Genomic DNA, 23,628 nt, shown 5'->3' on the forward strand with positions numbered 1-23,628 from the left:
CTAATCTTTTTTAATTACATTTATCTGCTTGGGATGGTGTCACAGTCAATTAAAAACACATTTCAGGACATGAGAAGTATTTTACTTGCTGATCAAATTAACCAGCACCAGAAGCAGTTGTACACAAATACAAGTATTATAAGTACGTACTTGATCGCCACTGACACCAGGAGGACCCGCCTTCCACTGAGCAAAAAATAAAGAATGTTATTAAGTTGCAAATTATGTTAAAAACTATGATAGTTTCATAAAATGTGCTGGTCATGTTTATTTATTTTTTGATGGATTTAGTTTTCAGACTTTACAGTAGATTGTCTCTTTTCACCTCTCTATTTTCCCCTGCGCACTGATTTTAAAACAGTGTTTTTTAATCCTAAAAATGAGCCCAAAACCAAACTTAATACAGATATTAAGCGCCATTACCACTTTATGACTTTATGACTTCAGGGCATTTCACAGAGTCTTATCTGAGAGGCTCTGGATGGGAGAGTTTATTTGATATCATACAGCTGTTGCAAGACTTAGTGTCCTCGGTGCCGAGATTTTCACTGTTCCAGTGCGGCTGCACTGCGGCTCTCGCGGCCCCAAGGACAGTAAGCTGCCCCCATAGCGTTAATTCTTTTGGGCCATCTGCCGGAGGGAGAATAACGGTACTCATCTTTTAGATGAGCTGCGCAGCGATCTGCAGCCGTCTCTCCATCTGGATTTGTGTCCCTGCAGCGTTGAAGTTAACAGATACAGGGCTGTACTGTACTTCCATCCCTTGGATGATCTACATTCCCTTATATGGGTACATCATGAGGGGGAGGCTATTTGGCCATATTTGGTTATCTACATCATCAGGACACGTAACACTGTCCAGCCTCCTTGATGTACATGACCAAATATGGCCATAAGCTCCTCTCATGATGAAGAGCCCCATGTAAGGGCAACTACATCAGCCAGGGGGAGGAAGTACAGTGCAGCCCTGTATCTGTTACCTTCAGCGTGGCGGGAACATGGCTTCAGATGGAGAGATGGAGACATGGCTTCAGATGGAGAGATGGAGACATGGCTTCAGATGGAGAGATGGAGACATGGCTTCAGATGGAGAGATGGAGACATGGCTTCAGATGGAGAGATGGAGACATGGCTTCAGATGGAGAGATGGAGACATGGCTTCAGATGGAGAGATGGAGACATGGCTTCAGATGGAGAGATGGAGACATGGCTTCAGATGGAGAGATGGAGACATGGCTTCAGATGGAGAGATGGAGACATGGCTTCAGATGGAGAGATGGAGACATGGCTTCAGATGGAGAGATGGAGACATGGCTTCAGATGGAGAGATGGAGACATGGCTTCAGATGGAGAGATGGAGACATGGCTTCAGATGGAGAGATGGAGACATGGCTGAAGACGGCTGCAGGGGGGACAGAGACAACTGTGCAGCTGATCTAAAAGGTGAGTATTCTCGCCCCGCAGAATGGCCCATTCAAGTGAAGGATTAAGGCTGTGGGGGTCCAATTAAAGTGCACGGACCCCCGCCGCGTTAATCCTTGTGGGCTGAAAAACTTGCTGTCCTTATGGCAGCGTGGGGCCACGATTGGGCCCTGGATTTCTGCATTTATTTCAGCGGCCTAAAGGACAGTAAATCTGGCTACATCTGTAAGTGTGCCTGAAAAAACAGCTCTGACCTTCCTGGTACGGTAGCGTCAATAAGGATAAACAGCAGCAGTTGCCATGGGAACACTCAACTGCAGACTTTTGGCCTTTTTAAATAACAATTCCAATAAAATAAAAACAGCATGGAAGACATGCAGACAAGGTTTGTAATCTGTTTTAAATTGCATCATTTTGAGCTTATTTCAACATAGCTGACTTTTAGGGGGAGACTGCGCCTTTAAACAGTATTGCAATTATATGATATCATGAATGACATTATCACTATTATAGTATATCAAAGGAGTTAACAATATGATGTTTCTCCGGGATATGGGCATTGTTTTGTGGCTAGTTAGTATATAACCTTCAGGCTTCTCTAAAAACCCAATTAGTGCTTCTATCTAAACCCTACTATGAAAGCTACAGAGAACCAGGCTCTCCCTGGTAATGGGAGTGTTTTGATGCATGCTACAGTATACGGTATGCAGTTACACGATGTATATAGAGGCAAATGTAGAAATTAGAATCCTCACATCTAAGACATCATTAGATGATCCCAGTAGAAAATAGCAGAGATTTGTAAGGAATAATTCCAAATCAAAGCACAACACTAAATACTTTGAATGAAACCTGCATTGTCATTTAAAAGGTCCTATGCACGTACATTAAATTAACCACTGGTCAACTAATTGGTAATGACCCATTCCAGATGTTTCATTCCTCCGTATTCTAAGTTGACAATGTCATAGATATCATTATGGGATAACCTGGGACTGTTGGAGCAGCAGTGTTAAAAATATCTAGTGAAAACTGGATTACACTTTTAATTCTGTCATTGCTGGAAATGCCAGAACATACTGAATTGTAGTGCAATTAATTGCTGCCCCCTGGTCATTTAGATATCTTTAAATATTGTTTACATGCTCTGTATGGATGTTTCTTGATGCCTACTGAAGAATACACAACGTACTGTATTAATTCCACAACATATTTCCTAGCTATTCCTCATGGGCCTTCTGCATAGTTCGTTGTATAAGCGGAGAGGCACTGTGAAGAAGACCAAATCAAGATCAAAGACTGGGAAAGTACCTCTATCTTAAATTCTGTTTAATAGTTGTGTTATATCATCCAAAGAACTGAATGTGTCTTCAATTTTATACAAATGCATTGATGCTTGGATAGACAAGTTAACATTTTACATAACATTAAAAATATACTTAAATATCCACCTTTAATCCTTTCATTCCTGGAATGCCAACATTTCCCCTGTATCCTGGAGCTCCCTAGATTTAAAAAAACAACAGCGAAGAAATCATGAATTCCATAATGGAAAAAATCTACACAAATTTGAATCAATTAATGTGATAGGGGTGTTACATCAATATCATGTGACTTCTCGTATCTTCAGCTTCAAGACCGCATTGAAGGGATCTAATATTACTTGTTAGTAACGTATAGATTCTCTGTTTGATTTTTTGATTTTATGAAACTATGCATTCATATATTGTATGTTTGTGTAAACTAATTTTTCTGCAAACAAGCACTATACACTTTTTGGATATTAAATCTAAAATGTAATAAGTACTGTACCTTTTAGAAGAGATTAACACATTTTTCTACATTGTTTTTTGTGTGTCAATTATATATTTTTTCAGTAAATAGTGGCTAAGGAATTCCTGAGGGTAAGACCTTAAATTACTCTTGGTGGTGGAAGCATAATTGAGGCGTGACATTTTTGGGGAGTTATTGCTCATTTTTAGTGCTCCTCAGGGAGGTAAGTAAGTCAGCTGGATCGCTGGAGGTTTTAACCCCTTTCACATTCACAGTCACATGCTCACAGGTGTGACATTCGTGACAAGGCCATAGTCAGGTTGGCTTTTACTAGCAAATATTGAAAATCCAAAATCCACTTTCTGTGCATATATCTCATTGAGATCAGGTTGCCATTGTGGTTGTGAAAACATTGGTATTCATACTCTCAATGTCCAATGATGAAATAGCGTTTTGAGTTATATGTATAATGTGTACTACTGTATTTACTATTTAACTATTATTTTCCTAATTTGTGCCTGCAGAACCATACAATACCACCTCATCCATGTCCAAATAAACCTACTTAAACTTGACAAAAACAGATAATAGCAGCAGTCAAGAAAGCAGCCAGGCAATGCATGACATCACATACTGTACCATTCCTGGGTTCTTTACCTAAAATATGCTCTGATCACTGTATATACTGATTTATGCATGTTTAATCCCCCTCTGCATTGGGGTTACTAGGCAGAGTTGGGAACAAAGCTGTTCACTGTTCAAAGCTCCAATCACTGAGTGGGAAGTAGCCACCCCCTTTTTTGATGGATTAGTGAGGAGAGGGAAAAGAGTTACATCAGACCTCTGCAGAAGGGACTCAGGAGAGGGCTCACTGTAAATAGTTAAATAGGTAAATAGTTAAATAAGTATAGTTCAATAGAGATGGTTAGTTATTTCAAGTGTTAAACTAGAGGCCATTGAATCCCAGTGTGAGGTAGGTGCCCTAAGTATGTAGGACACTGTCTATGCCAGTTATTCAAATCAATAGAACTCAGAGTCCCCTGAACAGGGATACCTGAGGTAATAATATGGAGACACACAGAAGGTATACCTGGTAACTACAGTACGTCAGGGTAGCAGTAATACAGAGATACAAAGAAGGTATACCTGGTAACTAGGTCAGGATGGTAAATGGCTAACTAGGTCAAACAGGTAATAATATAGAGCCACATAGAAGGTATACCTGGTAACTAGGTCAGGATGGTAAATGGCTAACTAGGTCAAAGTAGTAATAATATAGAGCCACATAGAAGGTATACCTGGTAACTAGGTCAGGATGGTAAATAGCTAACTAGGTCAGGAGGGTAAAGAGTGACCCATAGAGATAAACCTGGTAACTTGGGACAGGTGAAGAATGGACATAGGAAGAAAGATATTCATTCTGGTAACCAGGGCAGAAATAGATGGGGATACAGATGGTATAGATATAACCAGCTAATTTCAACAAGAATAGATATAGTTATGAGTAAGAGACAAAGGCAAGGTTAGAGTAACAGTTTATTAGTGTTAAAGATAATGATAGGGTCCATGTTACAATAGTAAAGTGATAGAGAATTTATAGTTATACCAAGTGATGTGCCTCCTCAAGAGCCTCTGAATGGAATGCGAGGAAGAAATATGTTGTACTAGTTAATAAAGATTATATTTTTTATTCAAAACTACAAAACTCCTGGCGCCCATCTTTTAACATCTGGAAACATGCCCAGCCTGCAAGACCCATCAAGTTGGACTAAGGTATGCACCCTGAGAACCCCCTACCACAAATAAGTTGCAAACTCCCTTAGAGCCGGGCAGGGTGGGGTTGCACATATAAAGCACTGAACGCGTTGTGCGAGTTCTATATAAACTGTGCATTTATCCCTGGATAGTCTTGAAGGATGTGCAACCTCCTTTTTAGTTTTGGCTTTGAGCTTTCCTCCAACTCATTGGTGACCTGCTGATTAATCAGATTATTAAGTATGCTTTTCGGTTTTGCAGTCAGAGAGTTTGGCTCCAACTAATTAAAATGAAGGGGTCAGCCAGTTCATGAAATGGAGTTAGGTTGTTGTAGGTATAACGTAAGAAATATCTTACTGGGGTCTGCCTTGAAATAGCAGGCCAGCATATTATCTTATGGCCAAGTTATGTAGCCTATAAACTGCTCCCTTATTATGTATTGATCAACATAATTTCTTCAAATTACAGGGTTTGATGCAGTATTGTGGATCAGGATTGGTTGCTTTACATACTGCAAGTAATGCACTCAGTCATCTTTACACATACTAGAAAGAGGGAAACATAGAACTTGGTGGGAGATAAGAACCCCTTAGCCCATTTAGTCTGCCGATTTTCCTATCTATTGTAAAACCTCAGACCCAGTTAGATCCTCGATTTCATTCATACTTAGGATGTTCTTGTGTCTATCCCAAGGAGAGATGAGCGAATCCGCCCAAATCTGTCTCCCGGATTTTATCGTATTTTCAACCCAAGATCCGTTTTGCGATGTCAAATCCGCAAACGGATTTGGTCGGTTTTCATCCACGCCGATCCATAAAAAAACGCCATTGGATACAACGTGTGGACGGATTTTTAGAATCCAATCAGCAGATTCAGCAATCCATTGGGGCATCTTCCAAAGAATTGCTGAATCTGCGGATTGGATTCTACAAATTCGTCGACGGATTGTGGAATCCGCGGAGTCTATTGGTAATAATGATAAAAAATCCGCAAAAAGCGAATCCCCCTTTTTGAGATTGATCCACTGAAATCCGTGGCCCAAAGGAACCAGCCGGTCAGCTGCGGATCCAAATTCGGCAAAAAAATAATAATTTGCCAATCTCTAATCCTAATCATTTTTTTAAGCATTACAAATGTTGTCCAGAGACTGTAACTAATGGATGGCAACATTTGGAATTCTACAGTCAGAAGTAAGAATCTGGTCTCAGAACATACTGACAGCTTCAGCTTGATGGAAAAATAGAGTCTATACTGTAACTCTCTTTCTCTTAAGGCATGTGACCAGAAAACATATCTAATAGAATGTAAACAGTAAAAATGAAAAGTGCTTTCTGAAAACAGTGACCCAAGATGTAGTATACCTGGTCACCGGCATCTCCTTTTGTTCCATGTGGGCCTGACTGGCCTTGTTGTCCAGGATAACCCTAAGAGCAGAAAAGGCAACATTATATATTTTTCACAGCACATTGGGGTCTATTTACTAAGCTGCACAATAGTTACTGGATGTAACAGTTGTTAACCCCAATGTACTGTAGTGAATGGGAATTCCCATAGTACAAAATATAAAACTATAGAACTGTAGCAGAAAGGTTGTACACACCAAATATCAGTAATATTTGAAAAGAGGCTACTCGGTGCCCCTGGAAAATGACAAACAGCCACGTGTCTACATCAGCATAATGAAGACAATCCCCAGGCATTCCAGCAGAGCTAGCATATAATTTGAATGCACTGTATTTTTCACATGGTGTCAGACCAATGTCTTTTGCAGATCATAAACTCGTGTGTGCAGATTTACCTTCTCCCCTGGATCTCCTGGCATTCCTCTCAGTCCAGCATTACCAAATGGTCCTACTTCTCCCTTAAGATACAAATAAACAAGTAATTGAACTAGATCCTAAAAAATGTTTTAGCACTGAACCCTGTTAAGTCTTCTTTTCTTACATGTAAGAAATACAATTAAAAACAAAAAAGAAATGCTTCTAAGAGGTACATTAGATGCATGAAATAGAGACTGAGTGTGAAACAATGATGTGATCAAATTATGGTTGAACTTCTACAAACAGTGGTTGATTGCTACAGCACTAAAATAATACTAGTTCTTTAATAATACTAGGTCTCCTTGGATATCAGAGGTGGTGATATGGAGATATCTCTTTTAAAGAAGGCATGCAGGTGGATAGTTCAGCTGGGATCTATGATGCCAGCCGGCCTTAATGACTACCTTGGTTTCTTCATGTTCCTATAAGTTTATAGTGCTGTTATGTATTCTCCCACATTTATGTACATATTGTGGTCTATTGTGCCTTTTTATATCTGTTCAGAGGCTGTGTCAATCACTCAATAACCTCTCTGCTTAGTTTTAGGCATTTGTCCCTACTGTGCGATTAGTAGATGGGCGACATTGATCCTATAACTGCTGTAATTTGTGAGTGCTGAACATGTGATGCATTACGTCATAAAGGCGGGCGCTTTAAAATTCTGCAGCTGCTCAGTATTGACTATCATTCCCGCAACAAGATTCACGGCGAAACGATTGTCGGGGTGTGCTGTTGGGACCTCGCCCTTGTCTTTTACCTCAGACAGAATGGCTGTGGATCTGCGCTAAAGGCGGAACTGGACACTATCTATGCGTTGATTGGATGACCGGATGACTCATATAATTACATTTTACCAGGACCCCTTGCTGTTTCTTTTCTGTGCGAATCCGCTGCCGCTGCTACAGTAGAACTGCTACTTGGAATTCTCTGATGAGTATTATCTACAATCGTCTCTTTGATTATATCAGGACATACCCAGCACTACTACACATGATCTACCTGGAACTGTGCTTCCACTGTTCTCACTAGTCAGTGATACTATGGGGCCTATGCTATAAGCGTTCATAAAAAAAATTGCTGGGTAATTTAAATCGCCTTTTTTTGAGTGTTGCTATCACGGTATTCAGAAAACCTCGATAAACTGTGATATCAAAATTTCAAAAACAGGCGTGTAGCCGGCGACGTGAAGATTGCCTCTCTGAAAAGGCCTTACCCGGCTATTTCTTTCAGCTGCAGAGAGAGCTGCTCAGAGAGAGCTGCCTCTCCCTGCGCAAATCTCGCCCAAAATTAATGTTTTTTTATTATAAATTTTATTACTAGTGTAGATGAGCAGGGGGTCTCCAAAGCAGAATCGCGTTGTTTTGAGGTCCAGGGATCTGGAACAGGTAACAAAATTCTTCTATCACCTTCTATCTTCTGTCATTATTTCTTTTCTTTAGTCTTCTATCTTTTTTCTTCATCTGTCAAAACCGCATGGTAAGTCCCAACGGATGTTGTCTCGTCGTCTTCTCTCTGTTAAACGAGGAGTCCAGGCCTTATATAGTACAGCTCCAATCTAATTGGACGCTGTATCATGTTCCCGCCTCTTCTTTTTTAAAAAAAAATTTAAGGATGTGACGTCATCTCCAAGGGAGGTACGTCACATCCTTAAAATCACATGGCTATAGCAGATGGTAATACAGCCAATGGGATTGAAGACAATCCCATTGGTTGCTGTACCATATGATAGGTTACATAGTTGAAAAGGATGTGACATCACTTTAAGGGATATATATATATATATATATATATATATATATATATATATATATATATATATATATATATATATATATATATATATAGTAAGTACTCATTTTTAATTCAGAAAATAAAAAATCAGCCTTTGCTGCAATATTTTACCATTTAAAAATTGTGAATTGGTAGCAAATGTGTAGGAACTATCAGACAGGGAGCTGAGACTGGTTTGCATATCTCTATACAGTACAGTGTTACATTTTGACAGAAATACAGTCTCTGTGAAAATTCCCACCTCCATCTCTCCTCAAAGCATGAGGGATGCATACAGTAGCAGAGTAAAAATCTGAGTTCATTATCCAATGTTATCATTTTCTGTAAAGGTGGAAGGGCTTCAATTGCATGATCCTAAAATTACTTCATAAATGTGTTAACTTTCTGTGACACATACTGTAGTGCCGACGAGTATTCTAAAACAAATCTGGGGCAATCACCAACAAGATCCAGGTACATGCTGGGTACATGCTGCAACATTTCAGTGACATTTCTGCAGACAGACTAATGGCCCATTGGATTAACACCGGGGGTACCTGGCAGTCCCATTCAAACTGAATAGGACTGCCAGGGACCCCTGCTGTTTTAATCCGATGGGCCATTAGTCTCTGCAGAAATGTCACTGAAATGTTGCAGCATGTACCCATAATGTACCCAGCATGTACCTGGATCTTGTTGGTGATTGCCCCAGATTTTCCAAGGCAAGTTTTAGAATACTCGTCGGCGCACCTGTACTGAAGACATTGGAAATTGGATCACTAAATTGGAGGTGAGGAAAACAAGAACTGGACTCTGCATTTTGTGCAGGGATTTCATTTCCTATTGTCTGACGTTGTTACACTTACTGTATTATTATAATTCCATGTACTGTTTTGTCTTTGTAAAGTGCTGAGTACACAGTCTGCATACATAAATAAACAATATACATACATATATCCCCTCTGTGATAGACTGGACAGCCTCGCACTCACCCAGAAATTGGAGAGGAGGAGACAGATGACTAGGAGAGGGGGGGGGGGAGTGTAGTGTCCACAGAGAGGAGCAGACACAGTAAGGCAAGGATTGCAAAGAGTTGAAGAGAGGGTGCAAAAAAGAGTAGGGCATGATGGAAGAGGGAGGGGTGGAGAGAGACAGCAAGGAGAGGATGAGTCAGAGAGACAGCAAGAAAAGGAGGAGACAGATGAGTAGGGGAGGAGGGAGCGTAGTGTGCACAGAGAGGAGCAGACAGTAAAGCAGGGAGTGCAAAGAGGAGAGGAGAGAGTACAAAGAGGAGCAGGGCATGATGGAGGGCAGGAGAGATAGCAAGGGGGGAGAGGAGACAGAGAGAGACAGCAAGGAGAGGAGGAGACAGAGACAGCAAGGAGAGGAGGTGACAGAGGAATGACAAGGAGGAGGGAATGGAGAGCAGTGTGCACATCGGGCATGAGGGAGTGCAAAGAGAGGGGAGGAGAGACAGCAAGGTCAGTAGGATGAGGAAAGAGAGAGACAGCAAGGAGAGGAGAGAGTATAGTGTGCACAAAGAGAAGCAGACACAGTAAGGCAGAGATAGGAGAGGAAACAGTGCAAAGAGGAGCCGGACATCATGGAGAGGGTAAGATGGGGAAGAGGGGACAAGAGACAGCAAGGCATTACATGGAGGGGTGAAAACAAAAAGTAATGTTTAATTGATAACCTTTCAGATATCCTAGATTAGCTGGATATATATATATATATATATATATATAAATAAATATATATATTTAAAATAAAAAAACGAATACTCTTCTGTGGCTAACAAAATGTTTTCATTTGTGCGAGCTTTCGAGATATGCTGGTATCTTCTTCCGACGATGTTACAATGGATAAAGCAAGAAAGGTTTTTACTTAAAAACAGTGCAGCCTGGAATGTATCTGACTGAAGCTTATCCCTCCCCCTGTGAAGTATGCAATTTATGACTTAAGTTGTTAAATGGTCCCTGAATGTTAGTGATGTGTGTGCATGTGTATGTGTATGTGTATGTGTGTGTGTGCATGTGTATGTGTGTAAATATACAGTTATAAAGCGCCCACAGTGTATACAGCGCTTTACAAAAAGGTGTGTGTGGGAGTGTATACCAATGGTGTGGGTAGGTGTAGAAATGTAAGAGGGTGTTGCAATACTATTAATGTGTGTAGATACTATGTGGTCCCTATTGGTATAATGGATGTAGCCAGGTCCCCCAGTTCACCCTTGTCTCCGCTTTGCTGGAGAATAGGGAAGGTTGCAGCGAGTGCAGGGAGTGCTCTGGTGCACCGGAGGTACCGCAGTGACCCGAGCGTTCAGGGCGCCGCCAAGTTGGATGTTAGCGCATGCGCGGTGAGCCTGTGGAGGTGGTGATGGAGGAAAGGTCGTGCATGTGCGGTAGGAGTTGCCAGCGAAATAGGAACCAATCCTAGAGGGCATAGCGCACGGGACTACGAGTCCCAGGAGCCTCAGCGAGACCACGTGACGCCAGGGAGCCTATAGGACGGGCGGATTCGCGGGAGGAAGAGTTAGGAGGTTGCACAGGGGAGCACGTTGGTCAGAGAGGAGCGGGAGGAGGAAGGAGAAGGAGCTCTGCATGTAGGGAGGCAAGTAGCCCCTACACTAGGCCCTATACCCCAGGCCCAGTTAGACCCTGAGTAACAGTCAGCGAAGTTGATGCATGGACAGGCCCTAGGATAGGAACCTGCCCCATTAGAGTAAGCGATAGAAGTGTGTACCCAGAGACTGCCGCGGCACCATAATAGAGGTTTGGGCTCAGACCTCTTCAAGCATAGCAGCAGACCACCGGGTGGGATCGCCCTGGAAGGTATCCCTGGAGTGTCTTCATCGTCGGATCCTTTGTGAAGTTAGTTTGCAGGCCCGAGCACTGCAGGTAACATCCATAAGTGCACCAACTATAAATCAGTACATAGTGGCTGCGCAGTCACACACTCACATACCGCACTTTGGGTATACCCGTGTATATATATTTGCTGTTCACTTGTATTTGGTAGCCTACACCTTGAGAAAGGCAGTATTACTGCCGAAACGTTGGATTCCTTGGCACATTAAACCCCTTTTCATTTGATGATTAAGACCGTGTGCCTGATTCTTCTTCTTCAGTGGAAGCTGTGGTCCCTCAAGTAGCTGTCTCTGTCTGTAGGTTTGCGATATACAGAAGTCTGTAGTTGGTTGTTCTTTATAGTAATGGTGGGGTCTTGGAAATTTACTTAGTCCAGGGAATGGGTGAGTTTGAGGTTGATGGTCGCGTGGAATGTATTGAAGTTCTCATGGAACTGTATGAGGTCCTGCTCACCAGAGGTCCAAAACAGGAGGATGTCATTGATGTGCCGAAGGTATGTAAGGGGTTTCAAGTGACAGGTGGAAATAAAGTCAATTTCCAGTTTTGCGCAGAACAGATTGGCATTCTTTGATGCCATCCGAGTGCCCATAGCGGTCCCGGTAGTCTGGAGGTATGTGTCATTTCCAAATGTGAAGTAGTTATGCGTCAGAATAAATTCGATGCATTTAATCACTGTCTCTGTGAGTGGCTCCTGCGGTCCCAGAAAGTATCTGCAGGCTGAAATCACATCTTTGTGGGGGATGTTAGTGTAAAGTGACTCTACATCCATGGTTGCTAGTATTGTTCCTGTTGGGAGGGGGCCAATGGCATGAAGTATTTTTAGCAGGTCTGTGGTGTCCTGGATATAGCTGGGTGTGTTCCTGACAAGAACGGTATCATCTATTCTTTTTTGATTATTAAGCTCGGCTAATACAGTACAGATACCTCAAATGGCTTCTATGCTTGTAAAGAATTTCAAGAATAGGGATCATGAAAAACCCCTGCACAGCATATGAAATAAAGAATGGTATTATCGAATCATAAAACATACATTATGGAAACATTTCTTTGACCAATGTTTTGGACACCATCCACTGACAACAACAGTAATGTTAGTAACTTTAGTATAGTAAGTGTTTCCACTATGTATACTTATGGTTTAATAATATAATAAAGTACTTTATGTTCAACTAATAAAGTGCTCAATAATATGCTTTTAAATAATATTTATATGGAGAATCTGGTACAGTAGGTTATAATTTCTATGTGCACTGGCTACTTTTCTACATCACATTTGCCACTATAGTAAATCCGGAAGGCATATATAAAAACATGTATATAATGTATGTATATCATATTTGTGAGAAAAAAAAATGTCTAGACCAGCGGTTCTCAATCTTTTTGATATTACAAAGCAGTTCACTGTTAATAATCATATGTAAAATCATCATATTAAATGTATCTTTGTAAAAAAAAATGTTTTATATACAGAATAACATATAGTAAAACTGACACTTAAAAACTCTCACCTGAACTCCAGTGTTTCCTTTACAACCTGTTGAACCAATGCGGCCGGGTTTTCCCTAATGAAAAAACAAGTAGTGTACTGTAAGTGTCACACTAAGACATGATACAACTAGATGTGCTTTGAAAATGTAGTTTATTTACTGTACCTTCTCTCCTACGACCCCGGCGTAGCCAGGACTGGCAGCGTCCCCCTTTGGGAAGAAGTGCAAATAAAATTGATATTGGAATAAAAGTTAAAAAAATATTTATACCTATAAATCCCCCACTAAGGCCCAGATCCATGGAGCTCCACTCAGTGACTTAATGTGACGTTTCATGTAAACGGAAGTTAACATCACTTTATGCTGTAATGTGCATCTTTAAAGTTCAATAATGTAACGTTAAATCATGTTTTCGACCGGAGACAACATTGCATTATGTATAAGTCTGTTAATGATAATTGTATGCAAAAGAGGCGTTCCTTCCCAACAGCGCATATCTAAGTCAGTCCTATTTTACCTCATACCTCCCTGTACACTTCTTTATATAACAAGTGTGGGGGATATCTGGGAACAAACCTGAGAAATAATATCATTTAAATATGCAAATTATATTCAAATAATTTAGATTAGCCTATCTTTCTCCTCAGAAAAAGATATTTTTCCAGGTCTGTTTAGGAGTAATGCTAATACATATTTCATGTCACATTATTGGAATATAGCACAATGTTATGCTATAATAACATGAGGTAACATGAGCTTTTGCTAATGAGATACTATATAGAACGAGTGGTGTTTTGTATATGTAGCCAGGTCCCCTTTGGCTCCCCGGTTCACCATTGAGAAGGCAGAGAGGCAGGAAGGTCCTCTAGAGGTCGCGCAGGCTCAGTTAAGCACAGCGGCGGCCATTACAGATTTCGCACAGGCGCAGTAAAGATCGCGCACACGGTCCCCATAGGAAAGAGCTGTACCAAGGACTACAATTCCCAGCAGCCTCTGGGGCCTGCCCTTTCACCCACATCACGTGCAGCCAGCCAGCAAATAGGGTTTGCAGCTTCTCCTGTTGGAGAAGGATACAATGTTGCGGGGACCACGCTAGTCAGTTGGAGCTGGGAGCAGGAAGGGGGAGGAAGGGTGTAAGGAGCAAGTGGCTCTTACACTAGGCCAGGTTACCTCCAGGTCCCAGGTAGGTCCTACTCCCTACTAGGTTATTGGGTAAGTTCTTAGGGAAGGCCCCTTATGTAGGGACTCTGCCCTTATGTGAGTGTAAGTCTAGTCAGTGACACAGCTGCAGTGCTGTGTGCTCTGACAAGAAGAGACAGTGTTGTGTGCAGTGCAACTAGAGGAGTTGCTTTGGCTGTGTCAGGGAAAGGCCCCTCATAGGAAGAAGGGGGGTTGCTTTCTAGGTTATTCAGTGTGTGTGATATCACCAGTGCCAGTTGCACGTGGTTAACTGCCAGAGTCTGGGATCAGACAGAAGCTACAGCAAGGGATCTTCTGCATGCAGGGACTAGGGTAGAGGTATACCCCAGGGCCCAGTTAGTCCCCTGAGACACTAGAGGAATACTGTATGTGATAGGGACTGCCTTAAGACAGGGACTCCTTCATCATAGCCACAAGAGGAAGAGACATGCTGCAGGACAGTGCCTGAATGCCCGTGCAGCCTGAGTGCAGAAAGTGTATCAATTCCTTCAGAGAGCAGCGCAGTGCGGCGTGGGATCACTGTGCGGTGTTGCTGAGTCCAAGGATTATCCTGATCAGGAGCAGTGATCAGGTAGGTAGTAGAATAAGTGCACCACCGGGCCCCAACACAGGGAAGCGCTATCCCTCACACTCACACTCTTTTTATGGTTGTGGACACTCACATTATTATCAAAGGAACTGATGGTGATGTGATGATGGACATGTGGGTGAGGGGATGGTATGCATTCAGGGTGATGCAAATGTTATTCATATGATGTAGTGATGTTATGCAAAGAGAGTTTCATGGAAGTTATCGTTCATGCTCAGTAAATACTGTTATTTCACACTGTGTGTATTTACTGTATGATTGTTCTGGTGAGGGCACACTCCCACCACGTTGGGATCCCTCATCAGTGAAGGCACTGCACCGAGTGTAAGTACATACCCCAGGTTCCCCGTGGCGGATGCTCAGCTCTCCTGGTTGCCAAACAGGTACAGCACCACACTGATACGTAGTCAGATACACCTACCCACCCCAGTCTCACTTAGGGTGGGGGGAAAGAGGGCTACATTTGGAGGTACTGCTGAGATCTGACCTGGGGTTCCTATATTTTTTTTGTCAATTTGTGCATCTAAAATTTTCACCATGTTTTTTATGCCCTCAAAGCCGGAGAATCCTTTCCTTGTGAATATTAATTGGGGGGCGCACCTAAAACCGCGCCCCCTGCTATGACAGGAGAGCCCATGTGCTGACTGCCAGCCTGCACAAGAAAATGATGCAAACATCTGTCCAGGACTGGCGGGAAAACCAGAGCCCCGCCCCCGCAACTTGAGTGGCGCAGAGCCGAGCCAAGACCACTCCCTTGTAGAATGTGCCCCATTTCCGTTTTACCCCAAGTGGAGAGTGTATGAGGAACTACAGTCAGCAGATTCTGTTCTTCATAATAGAACTATAAGATGCAGTAAATCACACCCTCAAGTGTATGGAGTCTGGCTATCAACGAAGGGGAACGTACCCATTCTTTTGTGTTTGTGCATACAAAATTTATTGAGTTTGTCTGGTAGTATGAACTATGACACCGAGCTGCTGCTATTAGACTACAATGAGGTGTTCATAGAAGGGATAAGGTGTCTACCCTACTCTTGTTCACTTGTGACTTCCCAGGTGGTGAAATGACTTGGGTACCCAGGTGTATCTGCTGCGGAGTACAGTTTCCGGAGCCAGTGCTGCTGGAGACTCCGAAACCCACCAAGGAAGAAGCGGTCGACTTCAATACTGGGCCAGTCAATGCAGATAATCAATTTACCTTAACCACGGAGGTTTCGGAGGCTCGTGTGCACTAACTATTGTTCTAGACTCTGCTCTAGAACCGCAAGATTTTCAAGCTACATTGACCAAAATGGATAGCTGCGACGCTGTGGCCGCACTGAGTCAGTGTGCTATACCAAATGTTCCAGGGGGTCCGTGCACCCCAGTTCTAGACTCAGTTCCACACTCAGAACCACAGATTCCAGAACCGCAGATTCCGGAATCCCAAGGGTAAGGTGTCTCTACCCCCATCCTCTCTTAGTGATTCCAGCGACCAACAACTCGTGGTGATGCGCCAGCCGGTGGACCGCTCCTGTAAAGACACAGAGCCAACTATCTCGGCGGATACAGAGCCTGCTGTGGGTCCGTCTGCCCTAGATGAGGTGTATCCAGATGCTGTCACGTGCTCTGCGGTGGGCCTGAGGTGAAATTGCTCATCACCTGGCGGTGGGCCCGTTGTACACTGACGTTCCCCGACAGCAAGTTCAGGTGCTGCCGGAACCGCAGAAGAGTCCCATGCCCGTGGCGACTCCCAGTGTGTAGGAAGAACAGTCGGAGATGAGACTGGAGGAAGAGGATCCCATCGCAAGCCAACAGAGTGGTGAGATACCCTCTTAACCCCCCCCACAGGCTCCGATGGAGGCGGCGAACGTAGTAGAAGAAGAGGTTACGGTGTGGGACCCAGTCCAAAATGGTGGCTCGTGTCAACTTGGGAGCCCGTGCGTTCCAACTCAAATGGTCCCAGGACTGGGATCCATCGCTCCCGAGTTTCCAGAAAATGATCACTACCAGGCGGTACAGGATCAACAGTGTGTACCGGCCATCTGCCAAGTGGAGGGACAATTCAACTCTACCTTGATGTCCAGTGCAGCTGAGGTGGTAGCAGTCAGCGTTCCTGATGACCTGCTGGACACCGTGAATCAATGCAGTGGTAAGGTATCAACCTTTTACCCCCTGCAGGATGAAACGGAGACGTTGAGTACAGAGGCATTGCTACTTGCTCGATTCCCAGTGGAAGTCTCCCAAGTGCTTGGGGACAAGGACTGTGTTGTGAACGCCCCATTGAAATTTGCCTCCTTTAAGCACAAAAAGGAGTGCTCCATTCACCATGTGGTGGACCGCGGGAAAGGTCAAGATCTCCTGGCCTACCGCATCCATGCCGCGGATGGTCGGGTGAAGGTCTGGCCAAGAGACACTGTGCTATTCCTTCCACCAGGGGGAGGAAATAGTATGGAACCAGTGACTGTTGCACCTGACCATGAGTTTGCAGAGGTTCACAAAAGTCAAAGTGAGGTACCCCCACGTTCTCAGTTAAGGGCACCCCACAATTGGTCTCAGCAAACAGCAAACTTTAAGCTGGCCTCGGGTATAACGGTTATGATTAAGTTATGCACTGTTGATTGTAAAGCACCTGTGATAAGTTGTATATACTACTGTATGCCCTGCATTTTCATTATATAACTCTGTGCTGTGTGATGCTGTCCTCCAAGCGGGGGTTGGTATTTCCACCAGGGGGAGAATATAGCCAGGTCCCCTTTGGCTCCCCGGTTCACCGTTGAGAAGGCAGAGAGGCAGGAAGGCCCTCTAGAGGTCGCGCAGGCACAGTTAAGCATAGTGGCGGCCATTACAGATTCGCACAGGCGCAGTAAAGATCGCGCACACGGTCCCCATAGGAAAGAGCTGTACCAAGAACTACAATTCCCAGCAGCCTCTGGGGCCTGCCCTTTCACCCACATCACGTGCAGCCAGCCAGCAAATAGGGTTTGCAGCTTCTCCTGTAGAGAAGGATACAATGTTGCGGGGACCACACTAGTCAGTTGGAGCTGGGAGCAGGAAGGGGGAGGAAGTGTGTAAGGAGCAAGTGGCTCTTACACTAGCCAGGTTACCCCCAGGTCCTAGGTAGGTCCCACTCCCCACTAGGTTAGTGGGTAAGTTCTTAGGGAAGGCCCCTTAGGTAGGGACCCTGCCCTTAGGTGTGTGTAAGTCTTGTCAGTGACACAGCTGCAGTGCTGTGTGCTCTGACAAGAAGAGACAGTGTTGTGTGCAGTGCAACTAGAGGAGTTGCTTTGGCTGTGTCAGGGAAAGGCCCCTCATAGAAGAAGGGGGGTTGCTGTCTAGGTTATTCAGTGTGTGTGATATCACCAGTGCCAGTTGCACGTGGTGAACTGCCAGAGTCTGGGATCAGACAGAAGCTACAGCAAGAGATCTTCTGCATGCAGGGACTAGGGTAGAGGTATACCCCAGGGCCCAGTTAGTCCCCTGAGACACTAGAGGAATACTGTATGTGATAGGGACTGCCTTAAGACAGGGACTCCTTCATCATAGCCACAAGAGGAAGAGACATGCTGCAGGACAGTGCCTGAATGCCCGTGCAGCCTGAGTGCAGAAAGTGTATCCATTCCTTCAGAGAGCAGCGCAGTGCGGCGTGGGATCACTGTGCGGTGTTGCTGAGTCCAAGGATTATCCTGATCAGGAGCAGTGATCAGGTAGGTAGTAGAATAAGTGCACCACCGGGCCCCAACACAGGGAAGCGCTATCCCTCACACTCACACTCTTTTTATGGTTGTGGACACTCACATTATTATCAAAGGAACTGATGGTGATGTGATGATGGACATGTGGGTGAGGGGATGGTATGCATTCAGGGTGATGCAAATGTTATTCATATGATGTAGTGATGTTATGCAAAGAGAGTTTCATGGAAGTTATCGTTCACGCTCAGTAAATACTGTTTATTCACACTGTGTGTATTTACTGTATGGTTATTCTGGTGAGGGCACACTCCCACCACGTTGGGATCCCTCATCAGTGGAGGCACTGCACCGAGTGTAAGTACATACCCCAGGTTTCCCGTGGCGGAAGCTCAGCTCTCCTGGTTGCCAAACAGGTACCGCACCACACTGATACGTAGTCAGATACACGTACCCACCTCAATCTCACTTAGGGTGGAGGAAAGAGGGATACATATATAAATTAGCTAAGTGGATATGCATTAACTTCAGGAAACGTAATGTGCGTTACCGATATAGGTAACGTGACAATATTAGCCCTGACAATGCAGCTTTGTGGATCTGCCCCTTACTACTGCTTAAAAGCTTGTCATTCTGTTTCTTTGTTTCTTTTTTCTTACAATCCTTACATTAAAATAAGTAAATGAACAATGAACAATGAAGAAAAGTTATTTAATATTACTTTCACTCCTTGCTCCCCGAAGTCTCCCTACAAAATGTAAAAAAAAAAAATCGTTGTTAGTGGATTCTGAAAAATGTCCAATAAACCGAATTACAGTACACGAAAGAAATAAATGCAACTCACGTGTTCTCCTTTTTGTCCTGCGTTGCCCTTTAAATACAAATAAATAAATAAATAAAAAGATACATGGAGGTCATTTAAATAACAATGGGGGGGGGGGGGTCCCCTGCTGTCTGATACGTGGTGTTGCATCACCTGCCATTCATGTCAATGGCTTATCGTGATGCGATACTCTGAATAGGCACTTGAATCCCTGCCAATGAGAAGTCACAGCACTTCCCAAATTTTGTTTATAAAATGGTGCTAAAACTGAACTTAAGTTTTGCTAACCTAAGTCTCTTTTCAGATACTTTTTTTTAAATTCAGAGCAATAATGTATGATTTATTGGATTATTCTACATTCTGCTGAAGCGGTCGATTAGGCCATGTTCAGTCGAAATTCTCCATTTCCTTCATAGGGCAATTTCGTCGGAAAACAGGCGGGGGAAGCACTTTCGGCAAATATAGAATTTACCCCATAAAATGTGGAAATATATCTATTACATAAATGGTTATAGGCATATATTAACTAACTGAATGCTAGTGGGGTCCAATTTATTTTTTTCATTAAAAAAATCCTTATTATCCTATATATTTTATTGCATATTCCAAAATGCTATTTGAACTCTTTTCAGCTGTGAAGGGGCATGCAATGCATTACAAAGTCATGTTCTGCATGCTTCACCGCTGGTCTCACTGTTCAATAAATGTTGGATTTGCAACAAAGTAAACACACTAATGCAAGTGACATTTTCTCTATAAGTTGATAACATTTGTCTCACACAGTCGTTTAATAAAGGTTCCAGTGCCAGTGGATATAAAATAAATAATTAGGTCTTGCAGATCAACTTCTAAACCAAAAACAACAATAAGAGAATGTAATAATATTTTTTCTCTTGAATGGCTAACAGAATTGCGCAAAATGTTATTTGAAGTTCACGAACCAGGGTTACATTTGCAAAAACAAACTCGCCAATTTTTTAAGTCAATGTGCAGGTCACATGACCCTATATTAGGGTCACATGACTCTTTGTAAACAGCCATTTTCGGAAAATTCTGACAAACATTTGCAAAATGTCAATATTCTTGTATTTTTGTGAAAATTACACAAATACGGGATTTTTTTTAAAGCACCTTGGAAGATATTGGCACATGTGCAGGGCTACCTAACATATCACACCCATATGACGTGGTTCCAAAGTTCCAGTGACTTAGATGAGAGTGCTCCATTTCTTATGCATAATGATTTCTGAGATTCTGTATCCAATCTCTGTTACAGTATGTAAACATGGTACAGAAATGGACAGTGAAATATTTAGTCAGGGGGGAATAAGATTCATATAGGGAATTTCTGAAAGAAAACAATTTTTGGGGCTGACAATTGGAACTATGGAAGACTATGTAGATTACCTATTCTATTTTTTTTTTTTTGCTTAGCGTATAATCAATTGCCTCCAACTGCATGACAATTAAAAACATAAAATAAATAAACATGTTTTTAATCCTACCTTTGGACCTGGAAAGCCAATGGGACCCTCTATTCCAAGATCACCCTAAAACAATAGTGATACAGGTTATTTTACTTAGTAACAATTGTGTAACATATGTGCGACTGGATATATTAAGTATTTTAATCAATCTGGTGCTTCAGGGGTTAATGCAGTTACATTTTGACTTAAAAATACAAGAAATTGTGTTTACAGTATGTCAGGTCAAGTCCCTTCCTGTGTCTGTGCCGATCTAGGAAGGGGTCTTAATCTGGGGCTGTCACTGATGGCCCCCTAAAAGTGAAATGTGTGTAGTTTAGAAGGCTGTCAGCCTCAAAGAAATCCATACATTCTTGAAATATCCCCTGTGCATCATAGAGAGAGGTGACAAACAGGTCACCACTTACAGTAGTTGGAGGACTACTGTACATTAAATCTAGGATATCCTGAGATGACACCTATAATGAATAATAACAGGTACATATTTGTCACCGTTTTAATAAGACAAATAAAATCAGACCACACACTTCACGTTTAAAGGGCAAAGTCAGATATCTGTTACCCATGCATAAACAGATGTTCGGCTGACAAATGTTATATGCAGGCATGTATGTGAAGAACATAGACAACAGTGAAGATGGCGTCTGTCTAAGTATTAGAGAAATTAAGTTATGAGTCTGTTTATATATTGAGTCAAATTTAAACGTCAGAACAAAAAAAATATTTCAAGTTGTAAATATCACGCAAGTAGCTGATTTACGACAGGTGATGGCTTATGGTGTTCTCAATTGAGGGGAGTTAGAATATAAAGCCTTACATTTCAATTTTGAATTAGAATTCAACAAGAGGTGTGTTTTGGAATCAGACACGTGAGTTCTCATCTTTTCTATGCCAGTGACCTCTTTGGGAAAAATCTATGACATATGGTAACGTACTGTATAGGGATTTCTGTTGTATCCTTTTATTTTACGAAATTGTTCTGCATTTATTGTAACTGTGCAGTATGTTCTTGTAATAATCTTTTTGCTGTAACCTAAGCACTGTATTTTTATATACAGTAAAACAAAACTTTAATAAATGATGCCTTAAGCTCTAAATGAACTGTTTGCATGCTTTGTATAGAGTCAAATATTTTTTCGGACACATTTTGCTACAACAGATTTTTGTGTGTTAAATGCATAGTTTTTATTTAATAAACAGGTACCTTAGACTCTGCAAATTTCGTATTTGATATTTGTTGGGTGGTGGGAACGTATAGTTATGATTGCAATCGAGTAAAGGGTAAATATTAATTCATTGAAAGTACCCTGTGGAGGTAAAAGGTGAGTTGGCTAGAGTAGCCGTGTGTATTAATCCTATTTGCATGTATACTGTACGTCACGTATTAACAAGTGTGCTGTTTGTGACAGATGGTATATTGGGATGGAGTGAGGGGAGATATTACTAATTTGAGGGTAGCTGTGTATTAACCGTTGTCCCATATGCAGGTCACGTGCTCACAGGTGTGCCGTACATGACAAATTATATTTGAGAATAAAATAATGCTTCCAGTGGGTTCAATCTCACATGAGGCCTCAATGGACATTAAAGATATAGATGTAGCATACTGTACTAGCCTCTCTTTTGTAGCATATTGTTCATACGGTACTGCAGTATTCTGCTGCAATATAGTCACTGAATCTTATGGAAATTCTACAATATTCTGAGGTATGCCTGGGTACGTTGAGATACAGATGTAACAGATGTGGCTTGATTAACTTTCTCCACTGCCGAGGGTTACCAAGGAAAACTACCGCGGCATTCCCTGACTGCACCATCCCCAGAGCTGAAAAAAATACATTTTTGTCCCGTGGCTCTGAAGAAGGTTAGTCTAGATTTATCTATATCTGAAGGAACAATGTCCATTGCTATAGTTCATCTGTAGATTTACCAGTACCACTAGATCTTTAAGAATTACTGGTTATATAGGCCATATTTTCTAAATGGTGATAAACCTTACCACACCTTATAATATGTTCAAGTTGGTCATGAGGTACTGTATACTAAGCCTTAGAAATTGCTTCTAATGTAATTATTCCTTTAATAAATCTTGTGGTGTGTTTTTGACTAGTTTTGCAACACAGACTTTATGACCTTTACCTGTTGTCCGAGTAAACCTGGATCACCTTGCAATCCAATGCTTCCTTTTACTCCCTAGTTATAATATAAAATATAGAAAAGATGAGTACATTATTAGAAGACACTAATCAATGATAAAAAGAAGTCATAGCATTGTATGTCACTGGGATTAATTACAGTAGACTACTTTGGTTATTGGAACAGGTTGATCCAGATCAGTGCTTATTGTTCTCTTTCTTAATAGAACAAAACAGCCGCAGCTTCCAGAGTGCCTCGAGGAAGAAGTCACAACAAAAAACAGGACAAAAATGTAACCTGTCCTTCTGACATCAGTTCTATTGGCATTTTTATATAACTAGGATCCCACATAGCAATTTTTTTGAGGCAGGCCACCACCTGGTTTATGGATACCTGCCTCCCTTTCATCTTACGATCCAAGTAAAAGAGGGCTCTCACGCTGTTACGGGTCTGACACCATCATCATGGGGACGCCCAATGATTTCATAAATCTGCCAGCTGACGTACTGGTATTGTACCTTCTTTGTTAGGACGTACAGATACTGTACCTTCTTTGTTAGGACGTACTGATACTGTACCTTCTTTGTTAGGACGTACTGATACTGTACCTTCTTTGTTAGGACGTAATTATACTGTACCTTCTTTGTTAGGATGTACTGATACTTTACCTTCTTTGTTAGGACGTACTGATACTGTACCTTCTTTGTTAGGACGTACTGATACTGTACCTTCTTTGTTAGGACGTACTGATACTGTACCTTCTTTGTTAGGACGTACTGATACTGTACCTTCTTTGTTAGGATGTACTGATACTGTACCTTCTTTGTTAGG

The 23,628-nt window shown here is 42.2% G+C and overlaps 1 protein-coding gene across 1 annotated transcript in view; it reads right to left on the bottom strand.

Moving 5' to 3' along the window:
- Positions 1 to 23,628, bottom strand: part of LOC142487230 (collagen alpha-2(VI) chain-like) — a 119,459-nt gene that overhangs the window by 83,414 nt on the left and 12,417 nt on the right. Inside the window, exons 6-15 of the mRNA XM_075586133.1 lie at positions 22,801 to 22,854; positions 20,683 to 20,727; positions 19,199 to 19,225; positions 19,076 to 19,102; positions 13,060 to 13,104; positions 12,916 to 12,969; positions 6,749 to 6,811; positions 6,312 to 6,374; positions 2,874 to 2,927; positions 151 to 186 (exon numbers count right to left, since the gene is read on the bottom strand). Coding sequence (XP_075442248.1) covers positions 151 to 186; positions 2,874 to 2,927; positions 6,312 to 6,374; positions 6,749 to 6,811; positions 12,916 to 12,969; positions 13,060 to 13,104; positions 19,076 to 19,102; positions 19,199 to 19,225; positions 20,683 to 20,727; positions 22,801 to 22,854 — 468 coding nt within the window. The remainder of the gene's footprint in view (positions 1 to 150; positions 187 to 2,873; positions 2,928 to 6,311; positions 6,375 to 6,748; positions 6,812 to 12,915; positions 12,970 to 13,059; positions 13,105 to 19,075; positions 19,103 to 19,198; positions 19,226 to 20,682; positions 20,728 to 22,800; positions 22,855 to 23,628) is intronic.

Source organism: Ascaphus truei, chromosome 2 (assembly GCF_040206685.1).
Source record: "Ascaphus truei isolate aAscTru1 chromosome 2, aAscTru1.hap1, whole genome shotgun sequence".
NCBI lineage: Eukaryota > Metazoa > Chordata > Amphibia > Anura > Ascaphidae > Ascaphus > Ascaphus truei.